The sequence below is a fragment of the Macrobrachium nipponense genome, chromosome 4 (assembly GCF_015104395.2).
Source record: "Macrobrachium nipponense isolate FS-2020 chromosome 4, ASM1510439v2, whole genome shotgun sequence".
NCBI classification, from domain to species: Eukaryota; Metazoa; Arthropoda; class Malacostraca; order Decapoda; family Palaemonidae; genus Macrobrachium; species Macrobrachium nipponense.
In genome coordinates, this window is record NC_061100.1 from 46,922,609 (window position 1) to 46,942,936 (window position 20,328).

Here is a 20,328-nt window from a genome sequence, read left to right on the forward strand (position 1 = left end):
TTGGCTGAGGTGAGAATCGAACTTCCGACCACCAGATTGGTAGCCGAGCGCGAAAAACCACTCATCTAGCGAGGAACTCGTACATCCTACAACAAACACACTCGTCTGATCTGGTAGAAAAGCCGAAAAGGCTTTTTTTTTTGCTCACCAGCAGTGTTATTGTTGGTAAATGACATGTTGATGACTCCTATTAGAGGGTTGGGGTAAATGTTGTCATGAGTCATATGTGGCCCATGGATGATGTGAGCACTTTTCCCTCAAAATTGGTTCAAACTGTATGGTGTAAAATCTTGAACACAGGTATGCAGATAGTCCCCTTTGTTTTATCAGTGATCAGGTTTTGTGGAGCCTGTCTAAGCCATGAAAATTGTTGATTTTGGGGCACCAATTTCCAGTTATCAGCACCGATACAGACAGTCCCCGGGGTTACAACAGGGGTTCCCTTCTTGAGAAGCGTTGTAACGAAAATCGTTGTGTGTTAAGCCGGAACATCATGAAAGATCCTAAGAAAAACCTTACTTTTAATGCTTTGGGTGCATTCAAAACTATGTAAACTGCATTCTTATTGCATATTTCATCAAAAACCTTCAAATATTAATTATTTTTCAGTTTTTGAATCATATTTCTTCTGGCAGATCAGCATTGTAGGGGTTGTAACCCTGGAAAAATAATTCAGATGATATAATTGAAAAGCGCCTTAACCGGTTGGAATGTCGTAACCCAAAAAACCCGTCGTAACCGGGGACTGCCTGTATTAGAGTATTGGTTCCGATATCATACCGAACAGAGGTGCCATTAACTGGTTATCATTGCTGACAAGCCCCGAAAATCACTGAATTTCAGTTATCTGTGACTGTTGCTTATTATCAAGCCTCCAGACTGCAGTACTACTACATGTATGTTACCCAGAGTCCACCTCAAGCTATAAGTAATCATATACAATACGTTCCCCAGTTATGCGAGGATTTGGTTGATCCATGTCCTCGCAGAACTGGAAAATCACAGATTTCGATACATATCTTATGGAATAAAGTGGTTCCCCCGTATTCACGGGGGATGCGTACCAGACCAGACCCCCCCCCCCCCCCCCCCCCCCCCCCACCCCCCCCCCCCCCCCCCCCCCCCCACCCCCCCCCCCCCCCCCCCCCCGTGTGAATAGTAGAACCCGCGAATAGTTGGAACCCCAATAAAGGTGCTGAAAACAGCCTATTTTTTAAGTTAAAACTCAAGAAAACCCACTTAATATTTTTATACTTGTGTTTTTTTTTTATATAGTTTTATCGCAAAAAGTGTGTTTTATGACGAAATTGATAAAAAAACTAGGAATTTTTGGATATTTCTGGTAGAAAAATACCATGAAGATGCAAATTTTCCGCTAATAATGCGGGGAAACGTTCCTGAGAGAAATCCTTGAATGTGTGAGTCCACAATAAATACGGAGAATGCCAATACACTGTAATTCCATTAGGACTGAGGCTAACGACAACTTACCAGTCCAACTATTACCTATTTCAATACATTCTATATACTATACTGTAAATTTTTTCTAATATGAAATTGTTCTTATGGATAAATAAAAAATTATAAAAGTTTTAATAACCTGAAAAAAGTTTAAAATTACACCCAGGATGGTGAAAACTCCCACGTGTGAACACTGCCACCATTGGGTGCAAGTGCACTGTACTATACAGTCATTTCCTTTAAAAATCCTTTTAGATGGAATTTCCTCTACCTATCCTATGCCAAAATACCTTTAAACTCCTCTATCTAATCCTCCGCTAAGAGTTCTTATGCTGAAGGAAGGATTTGTGAACCATTTGAGGTTTTTGGGGACTGGTGGATCATGCGTGTCATCACTCCCAGTTAGGCCTAACAAACCTGGTTATGAGCGCCTGTCTCAGTTTCTTTGTCCGTCATGTTCACTGGTAATCGTTTTCATCTAAATTAATTTATTCTACAATAAGAAAGAATTTATGAAAATTCAAAACAAAATTTGATATGAAATTACAATTTCTTAAAAAGAAATGATAAAATTAAAAATCAACATAAAATGGGAATTTCTTGAAAAGTTTAGATCGAGCGATTCTCTCTCTCTCTCTCTATCTCTCTCTCTATCCTCTCTCTCTCTCTCTCTCTCTCTATCTCTCTCTCTCTCTCTTCTCTCCCTCTCTCTCTCTCTCTCTGAAACACGTTGTCTCTGTTAATCACTTTTACTAATAATTTTCGTCAAAATCTATTTCAACAATAGAAAAAAATAAATGACTGAAATGCCGAAAGAAAGTTGGTCAAAACAAGTTAACTTAGATAAAAAAGTTTTTACGTCATGTTCAGCAATGACGGATTTCAAGTTGTCGACTGCTGCCAAATGAAAGTTGCTCTTTCCTTCATTGAACTTAAGGACAGCTTTTTAGTTTTAAAGAAAATAGATCTTCCTCTTCGACTTCTAAGCAGATGCATACATGATGCAGATGATGAGAATACACTTCACAGACCTGAATAATACGTATGGTGATGATGATGATACCGATAATTCATAACACACTGTGCTATGACGTCACAAATGCGTGAGGATGAGCCTTCCGTCTTAGCTAATGGCTGAGCAGAAGCCTTCAGAATACACTTTGCAGATCTGAATAATATGTATGCTGATGATGATGATCAGAATACACTTTGCAGATCTTAATAATACGTATGGCGATGATGATGATATCACACATATGCTATGACGTCTCAAATGCGTGAAGCAGAGCCTTCTGTCTTAGCTAATGGCTGAACAGGAAATCTTTCTCTCACATTCCCTTCCACCCTCCAACCCCTTCTCAGATAACAGCAAACCCCCCCCCACCCACCCACACAACCTCAAATACTTGAAAAGACAATAGATTTGATGCTTTTGCAGTGTGTAACTTGAACGGCTTCGCAGATACAGAAAAGACAATAGATTTGATACATTTGCAGAAAATCTATTTTTGAGAAACTAGTGACTGCTTAAAAGGGGAATCGCACAATTTGAAAGTGCATATTTTGGGACCGAACTGTACGTATAGGCAGTCCCTGTTTATGGCGCAGTGCTGATAAGCAAAAACCGCCATTAACTGAAACTGTTATTTTTGGTTGATGGTGCCTCTGTTAGGTGTGTTATGGCCCCATAACTCTACGTATTGTCAGCACCTAATGGAGTTGATAACCGAAACTTTACCTGTTATGGCGCTAGACAAGCGCCACTAACCAAATCCGCCAATAACCAGGGACTGCCTGTATGTATGTTACCTGTCCACGAGGGGTTTAATCAATTTTGAATAGTTTCAAGTTACTTAATTTGATGGAAACTTCAAGCTTTCACTTTTATTTTCTGCATTGAGTGTCAATGAAGACATTGCTTGATTGATTTCTGCTGCTTCATAATTTGGCGGAGAAACAATTATTCTTTGATGGTTCTTTATTCAGTCAATATTTTATAAACAAATATTTAGAGCATGGCAGAACTCTACAAGTGGTGTAGTTTTATATAATGAACTTACTATAATGGTTTCGCTTACGGTATATTCTTGGATGAGCCCTATGCTTACGAGACGTTTGTTTAGCGGCCGCTGATTGGCTGGTACCGAGAGGTAGGCAGCTCCCAGCCAATCAGCAGCTGCCAAACAAACTTTTCGTAAGTATAGGGCTCACACCAAGGATCTACCTTAAGTGAACCAGCTATAGTAATTATGTGGCTATAGTTTCCTCATACAGAGCAGCTTGAATTTGCTGGTAAATCTTCATAGTCTTGAGCAGGTGACTAGTTCCCTCCCTGACGGGAACCCCCGGAATTACTATTAAGCAAACAAGCCCATCTGTTAACTCGGGGGCCTTACACCCTGATGTGGTTCCAGTGTCTGTTGACAGTACTAGCTAGTAAGGTTCACACAATAAGTAGGAATGTTTGAAGAACTCTTTTTTTTTCCCCCTTATTAAGAAGGTTTTAGTTTGCTTAGCTGAACATTCTTTCTCAGGCTGCACTAACCCACAATCCTCATTCAGTGTGGTAGTCACTTAACTTTAACATTAGTTAAGATGTATTCCAAATACTATTGATAATTTCTAGATAAAATTCATTATTTGTAGATATTACATACTGTTAAAATGGAAATCCATCCAGCCTTCCCACACCTTAGTGGGGGTGGTGTAAGAATTCCGAGAAACGTAAACATTGTTGGTGAGAAACAAATAATTACAGAGACAGTCCCAGTGGGTTAGCCAAGCATTATTCTAAACATTTGTATGCTGATTGTATTTAAGGTGAATGAAGATATAAGCTAACTTTAACAGTTGGTAAGTATCCAAATAATCTTGTCATGAAAAATCTTATTTTTTTGGAAATAGAACCTTCGTTTGCACTGCAATTTACTTAGGTTGTATTGGGTATTTTTGGTTATACATTCAACTTCCCTCGCCAGATAATAACTTAGCTATAGACTCCGTCGTCTCCGACAGAATTTCAAATTTCGCGGCACACGCTACAGGTAGGTCAGGTGATCTACCGCCCTGCCCTGGGTGGCAGGACTATGGAACCATCCCGTTTTCTAATTAGAATTCTTCTGTCGCCGGACCATCAACATGTTGTGGTTCCCTCTCGATTGGTTTTTCTTTTTCACCGGCAATTGATCTTCTTGACCGACTTTTGGTGACGTATCTGGATTGTTGGATTGGCATACGCTTTTGTGGACTGTTTTTGTGGACTTGATTTGGATTTTCTTTAAAGATGTCTGACTCTAGTATGGTTGTGAGACGTGTGTGAATGTAGGCTGTAAGGTGAGGTTGCCGAAAGCTTCGGTATACCGACCCTCACACAGTATGCAAGAGGTGCAGGGGAGTATTGAATGTCTTTTACTAATACTTGTAAAGAATGTGAGAACTTGAGTGAGAACGAATGGAAGAATCTAACTAATTATTTAAATAAGTTAGAAAGAGAAGAATGAGGAAGGCTTCTCATAGAAGTTTAAGTAGTTCTAGATCTGAACTAATTCCAAGCTTGGGATCTTCCCCAAGGGTAAGTATTGCTACTTCTCCTTCCATTGCAGCCCCTTCTCCTATTGCAGAACCTGTAGATCCAGCGAAAGAACTTGCAGATCTAAAAGCAGCCTTCAAAATAATGGAAAACAAAATGGCTGCCATACAAGGTAAGGCTAGTGATTTGTCAAGTAGGACAGTGATATAAGTGTCCCCAGTGTAGTGGAGGGGGCATCTGGTCGGCTCAGCAACGCTCCTAGGTCTAGACCTCTTCCAAGCTCACATGCCCAGCAGGAGAAGGAATGTCGAAAGCCGAAAGGAGGTTGTGGAGAATCCCCACCGATCAGGTGTCCCTTCGGCGGTTTCTGTGACACCCAGACTGCCAAGGACCGCTATTGTAAAAGCGTCCTACGTGAGTGTTTCTCGTCGTCGGGATCTTCATCACCGAGACGTGATTGGAGAGATTCCGATCGATCTCGGCCTCTCAAGAGGAGTTGGAGGGCGCCGACTATTGACTCGAGCCCCGAAAACTTCCCTGAGGAGTCTCCATCGGGAGTTAAGAAGGCGAGAAGAGCCATTCTTCCAACCAGAGTGAGAAGGAGGCAGGAGGTGGAGGCTATGGACTCCTCCCCTCCTCCTTCCCCTCCTCCCGAAGAGGATAAAGAGGAGGCTACAAAGAGGTTCATGATGGCGATGCAGGAACAGATTTCGTCATTTGTAGGAGTCCTGTCAAAGGAGCCTCCTAGAAGGAAAGACACTTCCCTTCCTATTAAAAGATCCTCCAGACGGATGGAGGTATCTACCTCCAGGATCGATACTCCTACCCGAGGTGAGGTTTTCCGGTACGAACCTGATGAATCAATCAGACGTCTGGCACCGGCCAGGAGTGAGGAGTCACCCAGGCAGGCAGGAGCCAAGAGCAGGAGTGAGGAGTCAACCAGGAGGCAGGAGCCCAGAGCCAAGAGTGTGGAGGCATCTAGGCAAGAGGCAAGAGCCAGGAGGCAAGAGCCTGGAGGCAAGAGGCAAGAGCCAGGAGCCAGGAGGCAGGAGTCAGGAGGCAGGAGCCAGGAGTCCGGAGTCAGGAGGCAGGAGTCCGGAGGCAGGAGGCAGGAGTCAGGAGTCAGGAGGCAGGAGTCAGGAGCCAGGAGGCAGGAGTCAGGAGGCAAGAGTCAAGAGCCAGGAGTCAAGAGTCGGGGACTCGTTCCTGGAGGTTATGACTCTTCGCCAAATAGGAGCTCCTCTCCTTCCAGAACATAGGAGGTCTTGGAAGGACTCTCCCTCAAAACGTTGAACTTTCTCCTTCGTCTGATCGAGGGTTAGACGAGTTGTCTGACGACGAACCTCCTGCTAATGAGGGACTTTCTAGTTACAAAGTCTTGGCCTCATTACTTCTACAAGAGTTTGGAGATTCTCTTAGTCCTGCAGCTCCTCCTTCTCCTCGTTCGCTCTTTTCGAGCTCAGCTACGGCTAAATCGTCGGCATTCTTGAAAATGAAGCCTGCGATATCGATGAAGAAAGCACTCCATTCTCTAGATTCTTGGATGGACAAGAAGAAGGAGTTAGGAAAGACAGTATTCTGCATGCCTCCTTCCAGATTGCACGGGAAGAGAGGTATTTGGTATGGGACAGGAGAGACTATGGGTCTTTCTTTACCCGCCTCTGCAGATGCCGACTTTGCCAGTTTAGTGGAGGCCTCTAGACGTCACTCCTTAGGTTCGGTCAGAGCGGACGTGGAGCACTTCAGAGTTGAACCACTTTTCTAAAGGGACTTTTGTCACTTTAGAGGTGTTCAATTTTCTGGATTGGTCACTCGGAGTTCTGGCCAACAAATCTAAGGATCCGGAGTTTCTGAAGAATCCAGAAATTCTCCATAGCGTCCTGTCCTGCATGGACAAGGCAGTACAGGACGGTTCGGGTGAAGTGGCTTCACTTTTTGGGGCTGGTCTCCTGAAAAAGAGATCAGTGTATGGTTCCCTTTTATCGAAAGGAGTTTCTCCGAGCCAGAGGACTGCCTTACTGTTCGCCCCTCTATCAGATCATCTGTTTCCTTCTCAGTTAGTCAAGGATATATCTCGCTCACTAACTGAGAAGGCGACGCAGGACCTACTTACACAAACGTCCAAGAAAGGACGACCGGTAGTGGCGACGGTTAAGAAGGAATCTCGTCCTACTCAGCAGCCCTTTCGTGGAGGTGCAGCGGCTCGTCCCCCTGCCAGAAAGAAGAGCTCTGAAAAGAGAGGAAGGTCTTCATTTAGGCCCTTCAAGAAATCGAAAATGACTTGTTGTTCCTCCAAGCACCAGTGGGCGCCAGACTCCTGAACTTTGCAGGAGTATGGGCACAAAGGGGAGCCGACCTTTGGTCAGTGTCGGTCCTGAAGAAGGGATATGTAATCCCCTTCGAAGACAGCCCGCCCCTAACATCTACGCCTCGGGAGCTGTCAGCGAGGTACAGAGACCCGTTAATGCGAAAGACTCTCCTTCAAATGGTGGAACAAATGTGGGAAAAAGAGGCCATCGAACTTGTGCAGGATCCACACTCCCCGGCGGGATTTTACAATTGCCTTTTTCTAGTACCAAAGGCATCGGGGGGGTGGAGGCCAGTTCTGGACGTAAGCGCTCTGAATCGCTTCGTACAGAAAAAGAAGTTTCGTATGGAAACGTCCGCCTCTGTAATGTCAGCGCTTCGTCTCCAGGAGATTGGATGGTCTCTCTGGACCTGCAAGACGCCTATTTCCACGTTCCCATTCACCATCAGTCAAAGAAATATCTTCGCTTTGTGATAGGAGACAAGATCTTTCAATTCAGGGCTCTGTGCTTCGGTCTGTCTACAGCCCCACAAGTATTCACCAACCTGATGGCGAATGTAGCAAGATGGCTTCACCTAGAGGGGAGGGGAAACATCTCCCTCTAACTTGGTACGACTGGCTGATCAGGGCCAAGTCGAAGAGTCAGTGCTTGGAGGACTTGGAAGTAACAAGGAACATGATAGATTCGCTAGGGTTGCTCGTCAACCTCGAGAAGTCACAACTGATCCCCAGCCAGAACTTGGTCTATCTGGGGATTCAGATGGATTCTCGGGGTTTTCGGGTATATCCTTCGCGAGAAAGAATCGCTCGAGGTTTGTCGAGAATCTCGAGCTTCTTAGAGAGAAAGAACAGCTCAGCGAGGGATTACCTGAGCCTTTTAGGGACCCTGTCCTCATTGGAAAAGTTCTTCTCGCTAGGGAGACTTCACCTTCGCCCTCTTCAGTTTTTCCTCAAAGAGGTGTGGATTGGAAGACTGGTCAACTCTCGGACATCTTCCAACTTCCACAAGAAGTAAAAGATCATTGAGGTGGTGGATCCCTCAGCTTCAAAAGAACGAAGGCTTATCGCTTGCTCTGCAGAACCCAGACCAAAGTGTTGTTTACCGACGCTTCGGAGTCGGGATGGGGAGCGACGCTGGGAGCAAGGGAGGTGTCAGGCACCTGGACAAAGGAACAGGTGTCCTGGCACATCAATTGCAAGGAACTTGTGGCCATACACCTAGCCTTAAAGTCCTTCGAAAAGATAGTCAGAGACGGGGTGATACAGATCAACTCAGACAACACCACGGCTCTGGCTTACATACGAAAGCAAGGAGGCACGCACTCGTTCTCCCTCTATCAGTTGACAAAACACCTGTTAACCTGGACGGAAGAAAGAGGCATAACTCTCCTCACAAGGCGTTTGTTCAAGGGATCAAAAATGTGAGAGCGGACAGACTGAGCAGGAGAAACCAGGTCCTTCCCACAGAATGGACTCTTCACGAAGAAGTGTGTCGAAGTCTTTGGTCCCTGTGGGGAGACCTCACATAGACCTGTTTGCGACGTTCCTCTCCAAAAGAATAGAGACCTTTTGCTCTCTAGTAGAGGATCCGAGAGCCTTCGCAATAGACGCGTTTCTCCAGGATTGGTTCGGTCGGGTGTGGACGCTTACGCCTTTCCCCCCGTTTCAAAATCCTGGCGGGAAGTGCTCAGGAAGTTTGTAGCTTCGAAGAACACGAAGTTCATACTCATAGCCCATTTTGGCAGCCCAGGAATGGTTCACGGAGGTACTGGAGTGGATAGTGGACTTCCCCAGATCGCTTCCAACAGACACGATCTACTCAGACAACCCCACTTCGAGAGGTTTCATCACAACCTCCCAGGTCTCGCTCTGACTGCCTTTCGACTATCGAACCAAAGACTTGTCAGAGCGAGAGGCTTTTCTCGCGAGGCTGCGGGCTCTATCGCTAGAGCCCGCAGAGCTTCGACGAGAAGAGTATACCAGTCGAAGTGGGAAGTCTTTAGGAGGTGGTGTAAGGGTCAGAAGCTGTCCTCCTCCAGTACCTCTATAGTGAATATTGCCGATTTCCTCCTCTTTCTGAGAAAGGAGTCACACCTGTCTGTCTCGACAATAAAAGGATACCGAAGCATGCTGTCTTCAGTTTTCAGGAATCGAGGCCTAGACATTGCTAACGACAAAGATCTACACGATCTAATTAGATCTTTTGAGACGTCGAAAGCAGCTACTCCTAGAACACCTAGTTGGAATCTAGACGTGGTCCTGAAATTCCTTTCATCGGACAAATTCGAACCTTTACATCTGGCGACCTTCCGCGAACGTCAACTAGGAAATGCTTGTTCCTGGTGGCTCTCGCTACAGCCGGAAAAGGACGAGCGAATTACACGCTCTGGATTCCACGGTGGGGTTCAAAGGAGATGCTGCCATCTGTTCTTTCCAGACAATGTTTCTGGCAAAGAACGAAAACCCATCAAAACCTTGGCCCAGAAGCTTTGAGGTAAAAGGCCTATCTAACCTGGTAGGCAGAGAGATAGAGAGATCTCTCTGTCCAGTGAGAGCTCTTAAATTCTATTTAGAGAGGAAGAGACAGATGGGAGCTTGTCAACAAGGTCTTTGGTGAGTGCAGAAGAAGAACCCCAAACGACTCATGTCCAAGAACGCCTTGGCTTTCTTTGTGAGAAGCGTTATTACAGACGCTCACAAGAACTGCTCTGAGGCATCCTTCGGTCTTCTAAATGGTCAAGACGCATGAAGTAAGAGCAGTAGCAACGTCTTTGGCGTTCCAAAAGAATATGTCTCTGAAGAATATCATCGAGACTACATATTGGAGGTGCAATTCAGTGTTTGCATCTCATTATCTGAAGGACGTGAGAGTGACCTATGAGAAGTGCTTCTCGCTAGGTCCTTTTGTATCAGCAGATACAGTACTGGGTCTTGGAGCAAAGACTGATCCTTAATTTTGTGTTTTTTATCGTACATAAACCCTCTTGTCAGATATGTGCTTGGTTTTCTAGTAGCAAGCTCACTACTGTCGCACAGGAGCAGAGTGTCATTGCTGGTAGGGGATCAAGGGTATGTATGACTAGTAGGGGAGTACAAAAATTTTTTTTTTGTATATTTTGTAATGAAAGTATAATTATGTTTCGAGTTTTTTTGGTTGTTTGTGAGGAGTTCGGGGATAACTCCTTACAATCTTAGAACTAACATGGATGTTAGGATCAGGTGATCGGGATCGGTTTTGTGCTCCTTGAACAAGGTGTATTGTCATGTTAGTGGAATAGCACCCAATGACAAAGGCCTTTAGGCTCTGCCGAGTAAGTGGATAAGACCCCATTGGCAGACCCACAAGAACTCTTAGCCATAGATCATTATCTCGCTGAGGCTCTTGAGGCTAAGCAGACTACAAGGCAGTAGCCGCGAAGTCTTCAGCCTAATAAGGTAGGAACCAAGGTTTATAAATACCTACAACATATGTTGTTTACCTGTCTATTTCAGTAGTTAGCTGTCTCTTACCCACCACCAATGGGTGCTAATCAGCTAAGTATATATCTGGCAGGGAAGTTGAATGTATAAAAATGATATTGTCATGTTACAATAAAGTTTTATACATACTTACCTGACAGATATATACGATTAATAGCCCACCCAGCCTCCCTGCAGGAGACAGGTGGAAGAGAAGAATTCTGATTAGAAAACGGGGGATGGTTCCTAGTCCTGCCACCCAGGGCAGGGCGGTTAGATCACCTGACTTACCTGTAGCGTGTGCCGCGAAATTTGAAATTCTGTCGGAGACGACGAGTCTATAGCTAAGTATATATCTGTCAGGTAAGTATGTATAAAACTTTATTGTAACATGACAATATCATGTTCAAGGCTTTAGTTCCTGGAAAGAAAGCCTCTTCCATGAATGTTTTTCTATATTTGTCTCTATATAGCCTCTTTAAAGAATTCTTTGCTATGCTTGTCTCCTTGTATTTTAGGCACAGGTTTTTATTTTTGGGCATAAAGAGAGATTCTCAAAAGTTCTGGTTTTTCTTTGAAATATTGTATGGAAACAAAGACCCCTGCCCAGCTAACTCTGAATATCCCTGTCTCCCTACTTTGCATACTACAATATTCTTTGTTGTAGTATTATACCTAGTACAAATAGTAATGGATTATATATCAAAGAAAGCCAAATATTCTCAATTTGGTGCTGTATAAATAAAAGAGGGTATTTAGGGATTTTGAGTGAATTAAACCAAAAAAAAATATGGCTAAATTTACCTCGTGAAATGGATGCTTTACTGTTTTATGTTTTTTTCTACTCATGATGCAGCACAGCTCTTCAGCTTTACAGTGACATCAAGTTTATTAATGTGGAATGAAAGAGACTGATACCTGGAGGATAAAAATCAATTACTGCTATGCAAATTTTCATGGCCCATGAGTGCAGTGAATCTGCCACTAACCAAACCTTACAGGGAGGTATCACAAAAGACTTAATATCAGGCTTGTTCATCCTGGTCAGTTTGATAAGAAATAAATTTTAATTACTGTGTTTTTGTTTGCCAGAATGCACAAGGTTCCCATTATGTATGGGTTGAAATCAGCAGCGACGGCAGATGTACTTGCAAGATTTCAGTGTATGTACTGTACAGTACAGGCAGTAGCTGGTTATCCAATAGGGGTTCCGTTCTTGGCAGGTTCTGATAAGCGAAAACCACTATCAACTGAGACTGCGATTTGTGGCGCCAATAACCAGTTGATGGTGCCTCTGTTAGGCATGTTTGGTGCTGTAACTTTAATTTTGGCACCTTATGGCACCAATAACCAAAACTTGGCCCGTTATGGCGCCATAAATTGCCGATTTTATGGCACTGGACAAGCCCCATCAACCGAGTCACTGATAATCGTGGACTGCTTGTACTTTATTAGGGGACTTGGTGAGAACTTATTGTAAATACTGTAATTTTTTTTAATATATATATATTTTTTTTTTATCTTACAGACCTCGGTGGCTTGTACCAGTTAACTGTTGGTTTTGCAATAAGGACACAAAAGTTGAGTATCGCCACAGTGATGGCTGGATGTGCCCTTCTTGCCAGCAATATAATGGTTTTACAGAGGTTAGTTTTATCTAATTTTACTTTGTGATGATGTGTAGTTAAATATGAAAGAATTTATACTGTACTCAGAATGGTGATAGGTCAGTAAACTGGTTTTTGATAAATAGTTATTTTGTTCATGAAACTTACCTGTCAGATATATATATATATAGCTGTAATTTCCGACGACTGACAGAATTTAAAACTTACGACACACGTAGTGGGAGTCAGGTGGTTAGTACCCATTCCCGCCGCTGGGAGGCGGGTATCAGGAACCATTCCCATTTTCTATTCATAATTTTTCTGTCGCCGGTGTTGTGAACATCTGTTTACAGCACCTCCGTCTGGATTTGGAAACTTTTGGCTACTTGAGTATCCCTTTTGGTTTTTTTTGGATTAATTGACTTGGATCGGTGGCTAGGCACACGTTATTAGTGGATTGGATTGATCTTGGTTTGGATTTCTCTTTGGATAAAATGTCAGGGTCTAGTTCAGCTAGCGCTAGATTTTGTTCTAAATCTGATTGTAGAGTAGGCTACTGAAAGCTTCAGTAGACCCCCATACTGTATGTAAAGGTTGCAGGGAGCATGAATGTGCATATGAAAGCCGTTGCAAGGAGTGTGAAAGGTTAACAGATTCTGAGTGGAAGGCGTATGAAACCTATCTTAGGAAACTTGAGAAGGATAGGTTAAGGAGGTCTTCCTCTAGGAGTGTTTCGGGTATGCAAGAAATTAATGTTTCTCCTGTTAACCCTCCTTCTGTTAATTTTCCTAACCCTGTAGTGTTGCCTTCGGGCCCCGAAACAGTGTCGGTAGAGGGTAATACTTTGTCCTTAATTTTGGAGTCGATTCGAAATTTAGAATCGAAAGTGTTGGCTCTTGAGAGCAAAAGTGAAGTGCAGAAGTGCAGTGATACCCCTTGTGTAGTGGAGGGTGCGCCAGATCGGCCTCGTTTCGCCTCTAGGCCGGGACCTCTGCTTGACTCCCAGGACCCGGGGAGAGAGCATGTTGAAAGCCGAAGGAGGGTTACAAGGAACCCCCACCGATCTGGCGTGCCTTCGGCAGTTTCTGATGAAAATCCTCAGACTGCCAAGGAGCGTGCGCGTGCACGTCTCCTCAAGGAGTGTTTTTCGTCTTCTGAGGCTTCATCCCCACGTAAAGGGTGGAGTTCTCATGGTGCTTCTCGTCCGTTGAAAAGGACGGTGCGTGTTCGTGACGCTTCACGTCCAAGTTCTCCGGAACTTCGCTCGTCTCCTGATAGTGCGTTCGCCGCTTTCCCGCCGCAGAAAAGGCGTAGGGAGTCGTCGGACTTGGATTCAGTTAACTCGTTTGAGCATTACAGTCGCTCTAGAGTTCGGGAAGAGGGCGTTCCTGGGAGGAGGAGGGAGGCGTCCCCTCGCTACTCTCCTGCTCACAGGATCAGTCCCTCCCCAGAACGGGAAGATTCACCAACCAAGAAGATGCTTCAGTCACTGCAGCAACAACTTCAGGACGTTCTTGCTTCTAGAGAGTCTCTTCCGCGTCGTCGTAGGAAGGATGATAGGCTTCCTGTGAAGAAGTCAAGACCTTCTCTTTCTCCTCGCTCGCCTCTCTCCGTTGAGTCTCCCTCTAGAGTTCGTTCTGCTCCCCAGCGGCTCTCTAGAGGAGGTGAGAAATTCGTTTCTCGCTCTCAGGAAGCGGTTTTACCCGCTCTCACGATTTCTGATGTTCGGAAGCGAGCGGTGGTCGCTGAGCGCGCTTCTGTGCAAGTGGAGCGTGCTTCTGTTGCCGCCAAGCGCGCACCTGTTGATGATAAACGCGCTGGCGGATGCTCAGCGCACGCCAGTGGACGCTAAGCGCGCACTAGTGGGCGATCAGTGGCGCCAGGCGTGCACTAGTAGTATGCCGAGCGTGCACCAGTCGGCGGCAAACGTGTGGCTTCGGACGCCGCAGCGCGCCTGTGGACGCCAGTTCCTCGCTAACGCAAGCACCAGGTGGAAGAGGGAACCCTACCTGTTCGTCGAGTTTCTTCAGTACTCCCTCCAACTTCTCCAGTTTCTGAAGAGGGAGTTAGTGACGATTTCGTCGAAGCAGAGGAAGAGCAGCAGTCGGCTCCTGTCTCATCGGACTACAAGGTTTTGACGCGCTCTCCAGTCGGAGTGTTTGAGAAACATTTCAACCTGAAGCCCCTCGTACTCCTCCTTCTCAATTTTCTTCATTCAAAGCGTCGAAAGCATCGGGATTTGTCAAGATGAAGAAGTCGCTTTCCACGAAGCAAGCGTTCCGCAAAATCCACGATTGGATGGAGAAGAGGAAAGCATCAGGCAAGTCCTCTTTCGCTTTGCCGCCCTCCAGACTCTGCGGAAAAGGGGGCATGTGGTACGAGACGGGAGAGAACGTCGGCGTTAAACTTCCAGCCTCTGCTCAGGGTGATTTTGGGAGCATTGTGGATGCTTCCAGAAGAGCCCTCCTGTCATCATCAAAAGTCTCGTGGACTCATAACGAGTTGGACTTCCATCTAAAAGGCCTCTTCAGGACTCTAGAGGTCTTTAACTTTCTCGACTGGTGTCTAGGAGTTTTGGATGCCAGGTCCAGGAGTTCTGATACCATTAGTCTGGGGGAGCTGTCCAGTGTATTGTCTTGCATGGACAAGGCCGTCAGGGATGGTTCTGAGGAGTTGACTACTCACTTTAGCACGGGGCTTCTCAAGAAAAGAGCACTCTTCTGTAACTTTACAGCCAAATCCGTCTCTCCAGCGCAAAAGGCGGATTTGCTCTTCGCTCCGTTTTCAGACCATCTCTTCCCCCAGACTATGGTTAAGGACATAGCCTCGAGTCTTCAGGAGAAGGCAACGCAAGATCTTCTGGCTCAGTCTTCAAGGAGACCAGCAGCTACTACTTCTTCTGGGGTTTCTTCTACCAAGAAACCGAAGCCCTTTCGAGTTGGATCTTCCTCGAAACCAGCCTCTCGAGGAAGAGGCTCTTCCAGAGGCAAAACCCCCGCTCCGTCAAAGAGTAGGAAGTGATCTGGAAGTCCTTCAGCCGCCGGTAGGAGCCAGACTTCTTCTTTTCGCGAAAGCCTGGGAAGAGAGAGATGCCGACCCTTGGTCGCTAGATATCGTGAGGAAGGGATACAGAATTCCGTTCATGAAGTCTCCCCCGCTGTCCTCGACACCAAAGGATTTGTCTCCTTCGTATCGAGGAGAAAAACAGAAACTGCTTTTCGATCTGCTAGATCAAATGATCGAGAAGCAAGCTTAGTGAAACAGGTCTTCGATCTGGATTGTCCAGGTTTTTACAACCGTCTGTTCCTAGTGCCGAAGCAGTCGGGGGGGGTGGCGACCCGTCCTCGATGTCAGCAGCCTAAGTCTCTTCGTCACAAAGCAAAAATTCAAGATGGAGATACCTCGATCTGTGCTGGCAGCTTTAAGACCGGGGGATTGGATGGTCTCACTAGACCTCCAGGACGCGTATTTTCACGTCCCCATCCATCCCCAATCAAGGAAATACCTGCGATTTGTCCTGAAGGGGAAAGTATTCCAGTTCAGGGCACTCTGCTTCGGTCTGAGCACAGCGCCGATGGTTTTCACCATTCTGATGAAGAACGTGGCGAGACTGCTTCATCTTGCGAAGATAAGGATCTCTCTCTACCTAGACGACTGGCTTATTCGAGCCTCATCGCGAGACCGGTGTCTGGAGGACCTGCACACGACCTTGTCGTTAGCGAAGTCCCTGGGACTTCTGGTAAACCTCGAAAAGTCGCATCTGACGCCTTCTCAATCCTTAGTCTATCTGGGGATTCAGATGGACTCAGTGGCTTTTCGGGCTTTTTTTTTTTTTTGGGCTTTCCGTCCCAGGGGCGACAACTTCAATGCTTAGAAAAAGTGTCGACCTTTCTGGGGAAGGAAACATGCTCGGTGAGGGAATGGATGAGTCTGCTGGGGACCATTTCCTCACTGGAGAAGTTTGTTTCTCTGGGAAGGTTGCACCTCAGACCTCTTCAATTCTTCCTAGCCAACAATTGGAAGCGCAAACAAGATCTGGAGGCGATCTTGTGGTTGACGAAAGAGGTGAAAGAACACCTAAATTGGTGGTCAGATCCACGGAAGCTCGCAGAAGGGCTTTCTCTCAAGCTTCGGAACCCCGACCTAGTGTTGTTTTCCGACGCGTCGTCCACGGGTTGGGGAGGAGGGAGAGAAGTGTCAGGCACCTGGAGAGGGGAACAGGTGTCCTGGCACATCAATCTAAAAGAGCTATCAGCGATTTACCTGGCGCTAAGGTTCTTCCAGGAAGAAATCGCCAACAAAGTCATTCAGATCAACTCGGACAACACCACAGCCCTGGCATACCTAAGGAATCAAGGGGGAACCCACTCTCCTTCTCTGTTTGCCATCGCGAAGGAACTCCTGTTATGGGCGAAGTCGCAAGACGTCACTATCCTGACAAGGTTCGTGTCAGGAGTAGAGAACGTTCGAGCGGACCTTCTCAGTCGGCGAGGACAGCTTCTGCCGACGGAGTGGACCCTTCACCAGGAGGTTTGCCAGTCGCTGTGGAACCTGTGGGGTTGTCCTCATGTGGACGTGTTCGCAACTTCCAGGACGAAAAGACTTCCGCTGTATTGCTCTCAGTTCTGGACCCGGGAGCAGTGGCAGTAGACGCCCATACTTTGGAGTTGGTCGGGTCTAGACCTTTACGCTTTTCCCCCGTTCAAGATCCTCGGGGAAGTAATGAGGAAGTTCGCGGCTTTGGAAGGAGCGAGGATGACCCTCATCGCCCCTTCTGGCCAGCAGCCGACTGGTTCCACAGAGGTGGTGATTGTCCTTCTTGGTAGACTTTTCTGAGGACTCTGCCCTTAAGGAAAAAGATCTACTCAGACAGCCCCACTTCGAGAGGTACCACAAAAACCTCCCCGCTCTGAGTCTGACTGCGTTCAGACTATCAAGAAGTTGGCCAGAGCGAGGGTTTTTTCAAGACCTGTGGCTAAGGCGATTGCCACCGCAAGGAGGCCCTCCTCAATTGCTCTGTACCAATCGAAGTGGGCTGTCTTCAGATGCTGGTGCAGGAAGAAGGGCATTTCCTCCACCACAACCTCTGTGAGCCAGATAGCTGATTTCCTTCTTTATCTGAGAGAGGAAGTGAAGTTAGCTGTTCCCACAATTAAAGGCTACAGGAGCGTGCTTTCTGTAGTCTTCAGGCACAGAGGACTCGATTTGACAAATAATAGAGACCTTCATGATCTCATTAGATCTTTCGAGACTACGAAGGTCATTCAACCTAAAGTACCCTCGTGGAATTTAGATGTGGTGCTTAAGTTCCTGATGTCAGATCAGTTCGAACCGCTTCATTCAGCTTCACTGAGGAATCTGACGAAGAAAACTATCTTCCTAACCGCTCTGGCGACGGCGAAGAGGGTTAGCGAAATCCAGGTTATCAGCAAGCAGATTGGGTTCTCGGACCATAATGCGGTTTGTTCTTTAAGTCCTACGTTCTTAGCAAAGAACGAGAATCCTTCCAACCCTTGGCCGAGGACGTTTGAAATCAAAGGGTTGTCAGAAATAGTGGGAAATGAACGTGAGAGGGTCCTGTGTCCTGTCAGGGCTCTAAAATTCTATCTGCAGAGAACTAAAGCCTGCAGAGGCTCTTCGGACAATTTGTGGTGCTCAGTGAAAAACCTGATCTTCCTATGTCGAAGAACGCACTGGGCGTTTCGTTCTAAGAAGTACGATTAAAGAAGCTCATGATAAGTGCAGTGATAGTGATATGAAGCTTCTAAAAGTGAGAGCCCACGAGGTGAGAGCTATCGCTACCTCGGTAGCTTTTCACAAAAATATGGCGCTCAAGGACATTTTGAATGCCACATTTTGGAGAAGCAATTCGGTGTTCGCTTCACACTACCTGCGGGAGGTGAAAGTGACATACGAAAATTGCTTCTCCCTCGGACCATACGTTGCTGCAGACACTGTTTTGGGGGCAGGAGGTAACACTCATCCTATCCTTTAGGGATTAGGGGGTTTTTTTTTTAACTTGTGTTTTATGGTTGTGGGGTGACCGCCTGGGGCGGATCTCCCTTCCATTAGCTTAGTTTAAGTGGGATACCTTTGGTAAGCTAAGCCAGGTGGTTGTATTTTTACCTCGTTTGCCCTCATCGGTATGGTTCATGGTCTAGTCACGTCGTGGTCTCGCCCCCCCCTGTTGACAGATCATCTGGAGTGCACCAGCTATATAGGTCTCTACCTTGCTGGCAACTCTAGTAGCACAAGCAGACTTACGTGACAGTAATCACGAAGCCAGCTATGCTAACAGGTAAGGAACCAAGATATCAATTATCTGCATATATGTGTTTCCTAAATCTTATATTCTGTCTCTCCCACCACCAAAGGTGGGATTCAGCTATATATATATCTGCAGGTAAGTTTCATGAACAAAAATGATATTGTAATGATACAATTAAGTTTGTTCATTACTTACCTGGCAGATATATATAATTAAGTACCCACCCACCTCCCCTCAGGAGACAGTGGAAATAAAAATTATGAATAGAAAATGGGAATGGTTCCTGATACCGCCTCCCAGTGGCGGGAATGGGTACTAACCACCTGACTCCCACTACGTGTGTCGTAAGTTTTAAATTCTGTCGGTCGTCGGAAATTACAGCTATATATATCTGCCAGGTAAGTATGAACAAACTTAATTGTATCATTACAATATCATTTTTTAAAAAAAGGTAATGTTGTGACATTGATTAATCTTGCAGGAAGGTGATTATAACAGAGATATTCCTGCCCAGTACTGTGAGAGCTTAAACCAGACTTATCAGCGGAAAGACAGACAAGTGAAGAATCAACCAAGTGCTCTTGGCAATGGATTTTGTCAGACTTGTAATCTTAATCAAACATTAAAAGTACGAGCTTTAGCCGAGTACACGCCAATTCACCCAGAAGATTATGACAATGAAATAGATGAATACAAGTAAGTCTAAAGAGAATCTCTCTCTCTCTCTCTCTCTCTCTCTCTCTCTCTCTCTCTCTCTCTCTCTCTCTCTCTCTCTCTCTCTCTCTCTCAGGTACAGAAGAGCAAGATATACATTTCCAAGACTTAATCATAATTTTATTGTCCTCAGTGCAAATAGAAACTTGTCCGGTTATACCTTTACATCATTTTGATTTAAACATACCGTATGTTTCCGTGTATAAGACAACTTTTAAATCCTAAAACTCGCCCCTAAAAGTTGTAGGTCATCTTATACTACAATTCTAAAAATCAAACCTTGAATTCTAAAATGTGTATAGGTAGGCTAGCCTCTTGAGCTCAGTGCTATAGCCCAACCACCAACATACATGAAGATTCACTTTATGAAATACGTAAAACTGGTAATAAAGTACATAAACCGAATTTTACCTTATATATTAACTGGCATATCTTCATAACAATTTGCCTACTTGAGGAATAATTCTAAATCAATGAAACAAACACCAGCTGAGAAAATGTAAACATTGAGTTACGGTTGTGCTCACAGCAACCTTTATCTTTTGGTAATCTTTTAGAAATTTCATTGGTAGTGTATTATGGTAGTAATAACATTTAGGATAACATTCATGTTTCATTAAAAGTTTGCCCATACATATTACAAGATTGATCACATGTGCCACCATCATAGGGATTCCATTGTGATTCTGGTAACTTGACTTTGGTTTTACCGTCACTATCATACCAATCATCTTCATTACCATCCATGGCATTTTGTAAATGATTTTATGACACTTTCTATTTTCATGTTCCCTATGCTTTTATAGCAAAACACAGGGAACATCAAGTGAGGCAGCATGCAAAGCTGTTTGTAACTGTTTAGAACTATTCAATCATGTGAATGATAATTGTATACAATAATTATCATTCATTATTTTATTGTTATTAGCGGTTGTTTGAGAGTGGTAATGAAAAGTAAACAAAACAATGGTTTCCCTGTTAG

The 20,328-nt window shown here is 45.1% G+C and overlaps 1 protein-coding gene across 1 annotated transcript in view; it reads left to right on the top strand.

Annotated features, from left to right (window-relative positions):
* Positions 1-20,328, top strand: part of LOC135211350 (transmembrane protein 201 homolog) — a 108,006-nt gene that overhangs the window by 52,464 nt on the left and 35,214 nt on the right. Inside the window, exons 2-3 of the mRNA XM_064244664.1 lie at positions 12,286-12,403; positions 19,114-19,328. Coding sequence (XP_064100734.1) covers positions 12,286-12,403; positions 19,114-19,328 — 333 coding nt within the window. The remainder of the gene's footprint in view (positions 1-12,285; positions 12,404-19,113; positions 19,329-20,328) is intronic.